Consider the following 14,889-nt stretch of genomic DNA (forward strand, 5'->3'; position numbering starts at 1 on the left):
CGATAGAATTTCATCAGGAAGTTCAAACAGAAACAAACACATCAGGTCAGAAATTAGAAAGAAATACTTTCTTAATGGAAGATCAAACAAGGGGTCTGGAAATTGTATCAAGATAGAGGGGACAGCATTTCCAGCTGCCAGTTCAACTACAGTCTGTAGGCCAAATTGCACTAATCACAGAGGACAACATATGGACTCATACAATTGTTGCGATAAGGACAAGGGTGACTTGCAAGATGAGCTATTGCAAATAAAACATTATCTTCTCCTCCTCCTCAGTTTTTTAAAGTGAAATTTTTTAAGTGGACTCAAATGTCTGATAATGGCTTTATATCTATCTATAATTTAGGTCCACACAATTTAAATTAATCACCCAAGACATTTTTATATGCAGCACAAAGACATCATGTAAAAATACACATTTTATTATGTACATTTAGAGGTTAAAGTTAATTTAAATTGATACAGTTTTTCCTTCTTCAGTTCCACCTTTTGCCTCATTACGTTCTGCTACTGCTTCCAAATACTTTTCTTCAGTAACCTGCAGAAACACATCAATTTTGTTATATTTTTTAAAATTATTTAGTTCTCATTGATCCTGAAAATCCTCCACTCATATTGTCACTGTAACAAGAAAGGACAGTCTACAAAGACAATTACTGTCTCCAAAATTAAATGTATAACAAGTATCTTCAAACTCATTTCATAGAAAAATACCATGGCTAACAAGTTTCAGTAGATATACAGCATTTTGTTTCCCCCTCTCTTGCCACACAGATAAGTAAAATATTTGATCTGAAGGCTCCAAAACATCTCCTGCTTGATTCTCATGAAGATTTCCTACACTTAAGCATGCCTTGATAGTGAGTCTCTGGTTATATGAGGCTTATGATATTTTATAGTTCCATTTAACTTAAAAACTTGCCTTTTGCATTTATTCAGTCATTCCAAAGCTTCTCTTGGATACGTACATTTCAACTTTGGAACACTGGTTGTTTAACCGAAGAATGTTTGCAAGAACTTTATTTTCCATGTAGGTTTTAAACGGGCAAGAATTGCTCAAACTAGTGCATTTATGCAGTTTACTGAAATAGCATTCCGTTTAATCTCCAGTAACTCTCACCTAGGTTCACCCAGTGGTATTAGATTTTATCCCTGCATTTACTTATAAGAAACATGTTTGCACATGTTCTCTCAAACCTGTGGCAGAAAACTTGTTATTACCTAAAAAACTAGGTAAGTGCAAAAGCATTATTGGAATTTTTAGTTTTCTTATATCATGTTCACAGTTAAAACAGGAAAAAATAATTCTATATTTTACACACATATGATACCAACACTAATTTTAGAAATGAATTTGTAAAACACCAATATAATTTTAAGTGATAATTAACAACAGCTTAGAGAGATTATTATTAAAACCATGTGGGATTCTCAGAAGCAAACAGCTTCAGAGCCACAGACAGCAAGTGTGATATAATTTGCTCCGGTTTTTTTTTTTTAATTCTATCAATTGATCAGCATATGGGTTTTTTAAACGCTACAATGCATTTTAGTAACCAGACTTCAGAAACAATACTAGCACATCCTCTTCTACACAGCAGTTAAGACTTCCAATGCATCCAATTTATCCTCACCTGTGAACATTTCCATTCCTAACGTTATGTTCTTGAATACCCCACCAATCTCTAATCATTCAAATTCTACTCTCTCACAGCATGTCTTTATATTTGGCGAGCTGTACTTCACCACAAATTAGACTTACCAGCCTCTTCGATCTTTCCAGCAGTTTGTGCCACACAGTGTGGTGAGCCTGTATCAAATGTCATTAAATGATGTTACTGGAGGCCAAAAAAAGAAAAATAATCTTCTCATAGAATAGATTCTGACAAGTGTATAGAAATTATGGCAAAAAAAAAGGTAACAATCCTTAATTCAGATGTTACAGTTTACAATTTCAGTGTCCAATTTGTGCATATTCCTTTGGGAGACTTGAATAAATGTCTGCTGATCACATCTATTCATTGTGTGGAATCATTGAGGGGGTAATGGGTAAAAATGGGAATTAAAATCTTATGATCATGAGGAAGGGTATACAGAGATGAGCTGAGGAACCTAGTGCCCACTTGTCCCTCAAAAACTTCCCCAACTGAGACAACAGCACATGTGCTAGACCACAGGTCAAAATCATGTAAGTCAACACGAATGCAAAGAGAGATTCCTGCCTCCACCTATAGTTCAGCAAAGCCTTTGTTTAAAGCTGATTAGTGGTGGGACTTTTTTCTGTTATTGTTGTTAAGTTTTACTTTGGTGGCATGACTGACTTTGAAATTGTATCCTTTATCATGAGCATAAGTTCAAAGTTCTGCTCTTTTGTGAATCTCAATAAATACTGTCAGCAGCTTCAATTTCAGAAGATTAGCATATACAACTACACTTAGGCAAGGTGAATTAAATACCCATGCAGAAACTGCACAACACTTTCAGTACTGAAAAATAACAGGAAGCGCCCTCTGATGCAAACTTTTCTAGTTCTGATTTCACATCCACAATAGTTCCAGGAAAACTAACCCCAGATATCCAAGATAGTCATCATCATAGATCTTCCCTTTCTGCTATTGTTCTCACCTCTGAATTATGTGTGGTTACCAGCACAGTATATAAAAAAGATCAAAAAGTAAGACAAATGCCCTAACTTAAAGGAAAACCTGTACAAAATTGATTAATTACCTTCAAATGAACTGGCAGGGACACACCCTGGAACCTCCTTATCAATTCAGATTGGTTAGTCTGAAGATTATGGGCTGCTGTTATCTCATACTGGAAACAGAAACTTGTCCTTGGAATATGGGCGCCTTCCGTAACATCTACAAAGTCACCAAACCTGATGGGAGAAAAGAAAAACCCTATGTCAAACATATTCAGAGACAAGTACAAGCCTATTTGTTTTTACTTTTATTAGCAAATTCCTATCTACAGGACAGATGAAAGAAAACCACACAAATCCCAAACCAAAACTAAACAAATCCCCAGTTCAGCATTTCTAGGCTTCCTGAAGCAATAGTACAGGTCACACAGTTTCCTAAAATGAACTTATGAAATTTAAACCTCAAGTCTAGAAAGACGACCCTTGGTTTAACAAATCTTTGAAGCCACGTTGGCTTTAAAAGTGAGATAACTGTCATCCATCAGAAAAAAGATCTGTCTCCAAGACACACATTTTCCACAGTACAGTGTCTACAACCTGCATAGGTATTTTCCTTTCAGGTCTTGGAAAACTACAAATCAATTAAGAAAAGTGAGAGACAAAAAGCTGTACAGCAAAAGAACATTCAGAACAAACTTCTCCCAGAAATCAACAGCCCATTTTCCCTCTTACTGAGCGAACTAGAGAGTGGGAGGAAGGAGAGAGCAACAGACACAACATCATTCTAACATTTCAAGAATCATTACTGCAAAGATATCTGTTCCTTTAGAGGGATGTGGATTCCAAAATCAAACGCAGAACAATTTAGACATCTAGAAAACTGAATATCCTACACTAGCCTAAGCTGGTCACAAATATGTCTGAGATACAAGCTTCCTGCCTCCAGTCTAACAACTTTACATCTTACACTGCATCCCAGGAGTCAGCTTGGTTCTCATCTCCATCACTACAAGGCAGTAGCTTGGCAGTTAGGAAGATCTTGACAACTTTGGAAGAAAAATCCACTAAACTATTGTTTTCAAATAAGCATTTGGTTTGTATTTTATTTAACTTGTCAAGCTCTAGAGATTTATTTAGATTTTACGTAAAAGCACTTAAAGCAGCAAGACTTCTCTGGCACTTAGCACCTTTAACATAACAAGAAATAGAAACGTAGTGAGAGCCACCAAGTGTTAAGTATCTCAAAACAATGGCTGTAAAAAAAAGAAACCAACACCCAAACAACAACATAGGACAGGCTGCAGACAGCAATTAATACAAGTGATTTCTAAATTGAAAACTATCACAAGTAACTTACTCTTCTCACTTGCAGAGAGTACTTGCAATATAATCAAATCTTTCAGTGAATCATTACAGAATGAGAGTACAGTTTCGCTCACCTGTGTAACGTTACAATTCCTTCCATATTCTGAGAAGCTTTTTCTTCGATCATCTCCATCTTGTATCTGAACAAGACAAAAAAAGATTTTAAAAATCCTCACTTTTAACATCTTTAACATCTAGTTCTTATAAAAATACTTAAGAGACCGATGTAAGGAGCATTCTTTAAAATCATGCTTGTAGTATTTATGTGAGCTTTGAAACAGGTTTAAATTCTTAATTTTATATGACAACACATACCAGCATGTTTTATAAAGCATGCCATAGAGATCTGTTAGTCTAACCTCAGCTCCTGGAAAAATTACGGAGATTATACTGAGTACTACTGAAAGGCATTTAAAGAATAATGCCATAGCAGAGGCCACCCCAACATCTGTTGGAGAGACAACATGGCAGGGCACAGGCAGTCCAGGAGGTTCCTGGAATGCGTGGACGACAACTTCCTCCTGCAGGCGACAGAGGAGCCGACAAGGAGGGGTGCCATGCTCGACCTTGTGCTCACCAACAGGGAGGGGCTGGTGGGGGATGTGAAACTGAAGAACAGCCTTGGCTGCAGCAACCACGACATGGTGGAGTTCAAGATCCACAGGACAGCAAGGAAACTGCACGGCAAGCTCTCTGCCCTAGACTTCAGGAAGGCGGACTTCAGCCTCTTCAGGGATCTGATGGGCCAAGTGCCATGGGAGGTGGCCCTGGAGGGAAGAGGGGCCCAGGAAAATTGGTCCACATTCAAGGAGCACCTCCTCCAAGCTCAGCAGAGGTGCATCCCCATGAAGAACAAGTCGGGCAAAAAGGCCAGGAGGCCTGCGTGGATGAACAAGTAGCTCCTGGACGAACTGAAAGTGAAGAAGAAAGCCTATAGAGGGTGGAAGCAGAGACAGGTAGCCTGGGAGGACTACAAAGAGGCTGTGCAAGTGGCCAGGGATCGGGTGAGGAAGGCTAAAGCCCTGACAGAATTTAATCTGGCCAGGGATGTAAAAAACAACAAGAAAAGCTTCTATAGGTACGTAGGGGACAAAAAAAAGTCCAAGGAGAATGTAGACCCCCTACAGAAGGAAACCGGTGTCCTGGTTACCCAGGACATGGAGAAGGCTGAGGTTCTCAATGACTTTTTTGCCTCAGTCTTCACCAATAAGGGCTCTTGTCTCACCACCCAAGCTGTGGAAGGCGCAAGCAGGGACTGCGAGGATGAAGAAGCGCCCACTGTACTCAAAGAGCAGGTTCGGGATCATCTGAGGAACCTGAAGGTGCACAAGTCCATGGGACCTGATGAGATCCATCCACAGGTCCTGAGGGAACTGGCAGATGAAGTTGCCAAACCGCTGGCCATTCTATTTGAGAAATCGTGGCGGTCTGGTGAGGTCTCCAATGACTGGAAGAGAGGGAACATAACCCCCATTTTTAAAAAAGGGAACAAGGAGGACCCTGGCAACTACAGGCCGGTCAGCCTCTCCTCTGTGCCTGGCAAGGTCATGGAGCAGATTCTCCTGGAAACCATGCTAAGGCACATGGAGAGCAAGGAGGTGGTTGGTGACAGCCAACATGGCTTCACCAAGGGCAGATCGTGCCTGACCAATTTGGTGGCCTTCTATGACGGGGTGACAGCATTGGTGGACAAGGGAGAGCAACGGATATCATCTACCTGGACTTGTGCAAAGCTTTTGACACTGTCCTACACAACATCCTTCTCTCTAAACTAGAGAGACATGGGTTTGATGGACAGACCACTCGGTGGATAAGGAGTTGGCTGGATGGCCACACTCAGAGAGTGGTGGTCAACAGCTTGATGTCCAAGTGGTGTCCTTCAGGGGTCCATGTTGGGCCCGGCCCTGTTCAACGTCGTTGTCAGCGACATGGACAGTGGGATAGAGTACACCCTCAGCAAGTTTGCTGATGACACCAAGCTGTGTGGTGCCGTCAACATGCTGGAAGGGAGGGATGCCATCCAGAGGGACCTTGACAGGCTGGAGAGGTGGGCCTGTGCCAGCCTCTTGAAGTTCAACCAGGCCAAGTGCAAGGTCCTGCACCTGGGTCGTGGCAATCCCAGGCACAAATACAGGCTGGGCGGAGAATGGATCGAGAGCAGCCCTGAGGAGAAGGACTTGGGAGTGATGGTGGACGAGAAGCTCCACATGAGCAGGCAACGTGCTCTTGTGGCCCAGAAGGCCAACCTCATCCTGGGTTGCACCAAAAGGAGTGTGGCCAGCAGGTCGAGGGAGGTGATTCTCCCCCTCTACTCTGCTCTGGCAAGACTCCATCTGGTGTACTGTGTCCAGGTCTGGAGCCCCCAACATAAGAAGGACATGGACCAGTTGGAGAAGGACCAGAGGAGGGCCACGAAGATGATCAGAGGGCTGGAGCACCTTTCTTATAAGGACAGGCTGAGAGAGTTGGGGCTGTTCAGCCTGGAGAAGAGGAGGCTCTGGGGAGACCTGATAGCGGTCTTCCAGTACCTCAAGGGGGCCTACAGGAAAGATGGGGAAAGGCTGTCCAGTAGGGCCTGTTGTGATAGGACGAAGGGTAGTTTTAAAATAGAGGGGGGTAGATTTAGATTAGATATTAGGAAAAAAATTTTTACAATGTGAGTTATAGAACACTGGAACAGGTTGCCCAGAGAGGTGGTGGAGGCCCCATCCCTGGAAACGTTCAAGGCCAGGCTGGATGAGGCTCTGAGCAACCTGATCTAGTTGGGGATGTCCCTGCTCCTTGCAGGGGGGTTGGACTAGATGACCTTTGAAGGTCCCTTCCAACCCTAACCATTCTATGATTCTATGATTCTATTTTACCCATCTTCCCCTGCAGAGCTCAAAAACCGCATTACATCAAATCTTCATTTGAATATATCAAGATATTAAAAATACACATTTTTTCTTTGAATATGAAAGCCTTTCAGCAAAGGCTGAAAGTAACTAGCATGCCAAATCTAACCACCAGAACTTTAATTTAAAAGTAGTGAAATCTTGAAGCTCACTATTAAACTAAGAAGTCTACAGTATTTCCATTTGTCACAAAACTGCATCCAGCAAAGATGCCTGCCATTGGCCTCTGGAGAGAACATTAAAAATGAAATACGGCAGAGCGAGAAAGAGAGTGGAGGCGTGTTTGTTCAGAGTAGTGGGAGATGTACCTTCTTACCTCACCTGTCACATCTTATTTTGGATTTACAAACCAAGCAGAAATTTAAATGAATTTCTAAAAGAAAGGCAAATTCAGACACTTACCTGTTATGCTGAAACATTTCACGTGCTACTTTTGCTTCAACATGTAGTGTTTCAAATGGCAGGTCTCTATGAATTAGCTTTCCAGCATCCCTTGTAAGAGAACGGAAGTTGTCCTAAAAAACAGGTGATACATATAAAACTGCCACCCCAGTTTCACAGCTGGAGTCAGCAGACAAACCAAAGAAAACACAAAATATTAGCCAAAACACTAAGTATCTTCTATTATAAACTCTAAATATAAGAATATTGCTGTAGAATTGTAACTCTTTCTATTTATGAGCAACAGATTGCTACAGATCATCACTGTTTAAATGGACTGATTCAATGCCCAGTCAATTCAATAGGCATTTTTCCAGCAGAAACAATATAAATTAATTGGAGTTAAAACTTCTCAGGTTATCCCAACATGATATATACACATACAGTCTTGCCACTGTTTAATATTAACCTGTGTATCTTGATTCCCAGAGTCATGACTCCACTTATAAATTACCTCCATTGTGATGGAATCAAAGGGGAAAAAAGGTACGGAATAGTTAATAAATATAAATTTATGACCTTCATCCAGAATCCAAAGCTCTGCATACTCAGATTTATTGATAAATAAGAAATGGTTATTAAAAGAAATTACATTTATAATGTCACACAGAAAATATTTCAAACTAAGTTACTTCAACTACAAGATCATATTGAAGAAAAATTCTGCATTGTACCAGCATTGCTTTGTTAGCCATACGCACCTCTGCTGATACTTGGGTATGAGAACAAGAACAGGCACCAGATGAGTAAAACATTTGTGATCACACCAGCTACCAAACAGTTACAAGACTCAGAGATTTTAGATTATCTGATTTACTGAAGAGCATGAAATATAAGTAAGCTATTAAGGAGAACTTCAGCTGAATGTGCTCACAGTTCTTTTACAACAACAAATCAATTATGCTGTAAAGCACTAGGTGAAAACATGCATATTACACATATTTTTATTTTCAGAGGGCTCTACTCACATAAAGACTATGCTCACATCTACATTACCAGGGGAAGAATGGCTGAGTAAGAGCAGATTTGTACTGTAGCAAAGATGGCACTGAAATCCCAACAGCCACATCAACTGGTTTTGGAATTGTATCTCAGACCAGAACTCACTGTAGCCCCACAGACCTAAAACCTGTAAGTATCTGGACGACAGCTCAAGCTTTAATTTCATCTGAAAGGAACCTAGTTCGTGTGCTCTGAGAGCACTCTGCAATGAGAGCCAGTATGCAGTAAAGGCAGAGATTAGTTTCCAAAGAGTACTGCTGAGCTAAAAAAATACCAGTGTAGATATACCCAACAAAAAGAAAAAAACTCACTGCCTCCTCTCCCCCATTAAAAAAGAACCATTGGACAAGGATGCAAGCTATATAACTTTTTGGGAAAGAAGTTATCATGCTTACATTTGTTGGTTTCCAGTCATTCAGTCTACTGTCCAAAATTACATCATAACAGAAAGCTCCAGAGATCACTGCAATTCCAATTCCAAAGAGAAAAATATTCATGTTTGTAACAAAGTATGTATTTCATTGTCTTATATTCTTACAAGTATTTCAAATTCAATATGAAAACCAGAATGATCTCAAGAAATCCATCATAAAATACAAACTTTCAGCTACGATTATCCAAATGGTAGATTAAACCAGTATAATTTTAATTTCATTTCACTGAATGAGAAAGTTATTTGAAATGAGTTTTAATGCAATGCCAGTATAATATAACCTCACTAAAGAGAAGGAAAAAACAAAATCATACTGCTTCCCAAAACTGTTTTTAACATTGAAACAAAAAAACCCTTGAAAACATTTCACATTTTTCCTTTGTATGCATCACACGCTAAAAGTAAATTTGCACTATTAAATTGTAAAGAGGAATTTATTGCATAGAAAAATCATATAATATTAAAGCTGAAGTAAAATGTTTATCCATGACACAAGCATGGCACAAATTTCTGATAAAGGGAACACAGATTTCTGTGGTAATCATTAGAACGCTCTTTGTGTATATTCGGTCATTTATTGCCATCTTAGAAATCAAGCCAGTAAGCTCACACTATTTCTATACATACAGTATAACAATATAGCTTACCAATCAAGACAAATGCTGAAATCGCTAAAGAGAGAATCAATTGTAGGAGGACTGCATAAGGCCAGCAAACAAACTTCTTATATATCAAATGCATAATCACACAGGCTTTGTTATTTAAATAACCTCCTCTCTTGTGCATTTTCTCACTTTTGTAAATCTTAAATCAAGTCACAGACTTGCAAAAGTTGTCAGTAACCCTGTTTGTACTTCAATAATCTTCCAACTTTATGGATACATTGTAATTTTTAGTAACTCAAGTGCTCACAAGGTTATTTAGTTACCAGAGCAAATTTCACAGAAACACATCACATCTTCCAGATACCTTACTCACGTAACTTCACAATAAAAAGGTTATGTCCTTACACTATTAACTCAACTTAGAAAATCCTAAGTGGTCTGAAACCCAGTTGCCACACAAACCAATTTTCTGTGCTTTGATAACAAAATTGCTTTCGGTGTGATTACTATAAATTAAAAGTTATAATAACAGCATATAATACACATATTAACGCTAAGTACCTTCTATCATTGGAAAAGGAGCCTCTGTTTTTTTGGTAACACCATCAGTCACTCACTTAAGAAGCAGCAAAAGACAAGACAATGAATATAAAACACTTCTATCACCTGGCACTTCTGGAGCTTTCATCAGATTCACTGAGTACTCATCTTTGAATGCTCGCTTTAACACACATGCCATCATCATAGCACAGGAACGCCAATAGGCCTATAAAGAGAATTTCAAAATACAGATTTATTACCTAGAAGCTAACAATCCATACCAGATGGACGTCAGCTATTTATTCTAAAAGAATACCAACACTTAACTGATTGATGCACAAACCTAGCTGTCAACCCAAGCACTACTTTATTTACTATTTCAACTTCTATTTGGAGATGATTCTCCATAAAGAATCAATCAAAAAAAAAAAACCAAAACAGCACTTAAAATGCAAGCCAGATGTTTCCCTGGAGATATTTAAATCTGAAACCATAGAATAATACAACAATATGTGTTCAAAGGGATTCCCACGCATCACCTAGCCCAACTAATGATAATAAAGATGCACCAATCAACTACTAAAAGATATCTGAACCTTCACAACAATGAAATTCAAGAAAGTAGATGGACATAGAACTGAAACGGGCATACAAAACCAAATGGTCATAATCAGGGTCACCTACAATGAGAGAAGATATAGATTTACCTTGTTTACTTCCTCTGGATCTTCATCTTTGAAAGTAAGGAACTGAATTTCACACGATTTCGTCAAGGGTCTGTACATATCCCAGACCTCACCATCCACAAGAGCTAGAACGGATTTCTCACAATGCCATTGACTTAAGTCTAAACAAAGTTTAAAAAAGTATTACAGAGTTATTAACCATATTCCTCAGAGTTAGCAGTTTAGACCCTTACACTTGTAACACAAAAATCAAAAGTTTCACTTCTGTAAATTACTTTGAAGGATGAGCTGTTAACAAAGCCTGCAAAAATTGACTCATTTGCTGCTGATGTATTTTAGTACGAATAAACTTACCAAACACAAACATTCTGAATGCATGTCTGTTATCTTGGCCATTAAAATGTCAATAGCTTTAACATTTCAAACTGAGATGACAGGTGCCTCAATTGGCAGCACGATTTTCATAAACAGTGGCACAATATTAGTTTAGGAGTTCATTTACTTACGCATGGCACAATTGTACGGAGTAGACAAAGCTTTGTTCATTACAAACACACTGCCAGGGTGTGACTTCCCAGTATATTTTACTTCGATTTTCTCAATTCGTGGATGAAGAGACAACTGTCTCTCTTTCTCTTTGGTGAAGAGCTCATTACGCATCTGAATCACTTCATCTGATGTCAGTCGAGAAACGCTCGGTGTCGAGAAGAACCCTGGCAAAAGGAACGACATAAAATAAGCAACAAGGCATTTTCAAAGCCTCTTTATAAGATGTTGGTTTCTAAAGGAAGCAAGACATGCCACTGCACTGCTAATCCATGTGTCACTCTCAACATGCATCAGGTGAGCGCCTCAGCAGCTCCTGCTGCCCGTCCATTCCTGGTCCCCGCGCTGCCTGCACGAAGTCACAACAGAAAACTCTTAAGCAACGAAAGCTTGACGCCGTTCTCTGGCCGCAAAGGCCCTTCGCTCACACAAGCCACGCTGCCCCTGCGGACCACGGCCGCCACGGCCCAGCCCGCGCTCACAGCGGCCTCCTCAGCCCGGCGGGCCGGCGGCCTAAGCCGCCGCGCAAGGCCAGGCCCGGCCGCCCCATACCGGGCCCCTCAAAGCACCGGCGCAGCACAAGCCCGCAGCCGGCCCGGCGCCCACCCACGCCCCCGCGCCCGCCCCGCCGCCACTCACGGCGCCCGCTCCGCAGGCAGCGGGCGGCCCAGCGCGCCGCCATGCTCCGGTCGAGTCCCACCGCCCCGGTGCCACCTCCCCCGGCTCCGCCGGAAACAGCGGCGGCGGCAGCGCGGTTCCGCCTGCTGCACCCGCGGCCGCCAGGCGGCACCACGGGGCCGGGGCTACCGGGGCTGCTGGGGGCGGGGGCTGTCGGGAGCGGCGGCGGCTGCCCGCCGCCCAGCGGGAGGGGTTTAGCTGTCCTCGGTGCGTCCCCGGGGTTTGGCTGTCTCTTTAGAGGCACCGTTGTGTATTTATTAGTTCCGTCGCGCTGTGGGTGTAAGGCGCTGCCCCCTGCCCTCCCTTCGCCTCAACAGGCCTCGTTAGGCCGGGTGGTAACGTCACCGCGGAAACCGGCACCTTTTGGATGCCCTTGCGGCGGACACTCAGCCGTTGGGCAGTGAGGATGACAAATATCTAGTAGCGGGGTTACAGCTTTAACACAAATGGGCTGGTGGCTGGTGGAAAGGGGCTTTGGTGCCCAGCTCCCTGCTGTGGCAGGGCCGCAGGCCAGGCCACACCACACGCAAGCCACCAAGTTTCCATGTAGCACCAGCTCCCCTTCACTATCACTGACCTGTACTGGGTTGCGTGGCAAGGTTTTGGTAGTGGGGGGACTACAGGGGGTGGCTTCTGTGAGAAGCTGGTAGAAGCTTCCCCCATGTCTGATGGAGCCAATGCCAGTCAGCTCCAAGAAGGACCTACCACTGGCCATGGCCGAGCCCATCAGTTTTGGAGGTAGAACCTCTGACATAACATATTTAAGAAGGGGGAAAGGCCAGCAGCAGAGAGAGGAGTGAGAATATGTGAGAGAAACAACTCTGCAGACCCCAAGGTCAATGAGGAAGGAGGGGGAGAAGATGTTCCAGGCACCGGAGCAGAGATTCCCCTGCAGCCTGTGGTGAAGACCATGGTGAGGCAGGCTGTTCCCCTGCAGCCCGAGGAGGCCCACAGAGAGCAGAGATCCGCTTTCAGCCTGTGGAGGACCCCATGCCAGAGCAGGTGGATGCCTGAAGGAGGCGGTGACCTTGCAGGAAGCCTGCTCTGGAACAGGCTCCTGGCAGGGCCTGTGAACCCAGGGGGAGAGAGGAGCCCACACCAGAGAAGGTTTGCTGGCAGGGCAAACCTGTGGGGGACCCACACTGGAGCAGTCTGCTCCTGAAGGACCGCACCTCGTAGAAAGGACACACACTGGAGCAGTTTGTGAAGAACTGAAGCCAGAGAAGGACTCACACTGGAGAAGTTCATGGAGGACTGTCCCCCATGAACTGGGGGAGTGACCCCACACTGGAGCAGGGGAAGAGTGTAAGGAGGAAGGAGCAGCAGAAACAACATGTGATGAACTGACCACAACTCCCCTTCCCTGTCCCCTTGCACCACTCAGGGGGAGGAGGTAGAGAATTTGGGAGTGAAGTTGAGCCCAGGAGGAAGGGATGGGTGAGGGGAAGATGTTTTAAGACTTCCTTTTATTTCTCATTACCCTACTCTGATTTGACTGGTAATAAATTAAACTAATTTTCCCAAGTCGAGTCTGTTTTGCCCATGACAGTAATTGCTGATTGATCTCCCTGTCCTTATCTCAATTCACAAGCCTTTCATCGTATTTTTCTCCCCTTGTCTAGTTGAAGAGGGTAGTGATAGAGCAGCTTGGTGGACACGTGGCGTCCAGCCAGGGTCAACCCACCACACGTTCCTACCACCCTTTCTCCCCAAAACAATGAAGCCAAGCTGAAACTAGCTACTGCCCATATAGGAAAACCATGGTTTGCATTAAAATTTACTAAAATTTGTGAAATAATTCAAGAGGTTGTTTCAATGCTTTACAATTTAGCTGATGGCGGTCTTCATCCGATCTGCAAAAATATAACAGCCATCAAGAATGTCAATGTCAAACAGTTACCCTGAATTAGTGCTATTAAGAGCTAAAGGATATAAACAAACTCAGAATAAAAAAAAAAAAAAAAAAGAATGTTTTAATACTGACAAGGGCCAGTAACAGACAGAGAATTTTCCACTGTGGAAACACATCTGCAGAACAGCGGGACAGCTGGCTTCTCTTGATTCGGAACCTGGCACTAGCTTCCCTCTCACCTGGACTCTCATCCGGAAAACCAGGTGTGCAAGTACAGGAACTATCTGTGCTGTTCTTTACATTATTTCATAGATTAAGTCGATCATCCTGCTTCCTCATTTTTTAAAATGAGTAAAATACAAGTTGTTTTTTAATGCAGCAGGCTCATTGTAGGCTACATACTTGTGTGTAGAACAGTTTATAGCCTTGAGGTGAAAATACAAAGATGCTATTATTATTTACGTCATTGTAGCTCGACTACATCGTTTCTTCTGTTAACTTTTTATTCTGTGGCTTGAGGAATCGTATGTGGTTCAATGATCCCATCACTTAATCGTTTTATTTAAAATAATTAAAAAACCCATAAAGTTTGCAATGTAGAGTATAAGAAGAACATTTTTACTCTATAAGCAGGTAAATTAGAAATCTTTGGAGAATGAAAGACAGAAACAAACACTATTCTGTCACTATGTGGAAACTTTGAACGACAAGAGTAAAATCCTATTTGATACTGCACACTTTTTTAGTATAAGTCTCTCTGCTTTAAATTGCCACTTTCAAATCTCTGAATCTTCTTTTGTACAAGTATTTGCAACTTTTAATTTGTCTTACTCTTCAGAAAAATGATGGTAGCCTATCTGGTCCCTCCTTACATTTATTTGGTGTTGATCTGGAAGCACAATGCAGATTAAAAAAACCTATCTGGAACCTGTAACACACAGAAGACTATGGGAGGAGCGTGGTGATAGTCCTGCCTTTTGGTAATCCCCAGCCAAGAGAGTGACAGCACAAAGCTTTACCCGCCAGTGGAAATCAAAAGGTATCCAAAGATGCTGGAAATTTCACCCAGGGTTCAGCTGGTGTCTTGACAGCTCTTGGAAAAGGGCAGAAAAGGGGAACAACATTGGCATATATTTGGGGTTAATTAAAAAGTTCAGTCTTCAAGATTGATTTTTATTTATGCTAGCACAGCTGACTCAC

The 14,889-nt window shown here is 42.1% G+C and overlaps 1 protein-coding gene across 2 annotated transcripts; it reads right to left on the reverse strand.

Annotated features, from left to right (window-relative positions):
• Positions 1-404: 404 nt before the first annotated feature.
• On the reverse strand, positions 405-11,908 carry MRPL39 (mitochondrial ribosomal protein L39). Of its 2 annotated transcripts, XM_086764106.1 has the most exons (10): positions 11,799-11,908; positions 11,120-11,326; positions 10,635-10,774; positions 10,054-10,153; positions 8,745-8,812; positions 7,309-7,421; positions 4,087-4,152; positions 2,731-2,884; positions 1,766-1,813; positions 405-541 (listed from the first exon to the last, which is right to left on the reverse strand). In XM_086764106.1, exons 1-10 carry the CDS (start codon positions 11,839-11,841, stop codon positions 455-457), a joined length of 1,026 nt encoding a protein of 341 aa, XP_086620232.1. In that variant the 5' UTR covers positions 11,842-11,908; the 3' UTR covers positions 405-454. The 2 variants fall into 2 exon arrangements, with proteins under 2 accessions (XP_086620232.1, XP_086620242.1); XM_086764116.1 differs by lacking the exon at positions 405-541 and having other exon boundaries at positions 1,766-1,841.
• Between the last annotated feature and the right edge of the window lie 2,981 nt (positions 11,909-14,889).

The sequence above is a fragment of the Chlamydotis macqueenii genome, chromosome 1 (assembly GCF_036417535.1).
Source record: "Chlamydotis macqueenii isolate bChlMac1 chromosome 1, bChlMac1.mat, whole genome shotgun sequence".
Lineage (NCBI taxonomy): Eukaryota > Metazoa > Chordata > Aves > Otidiformes > Otididae > Chlamydotis > Chlamydotis macqueenii.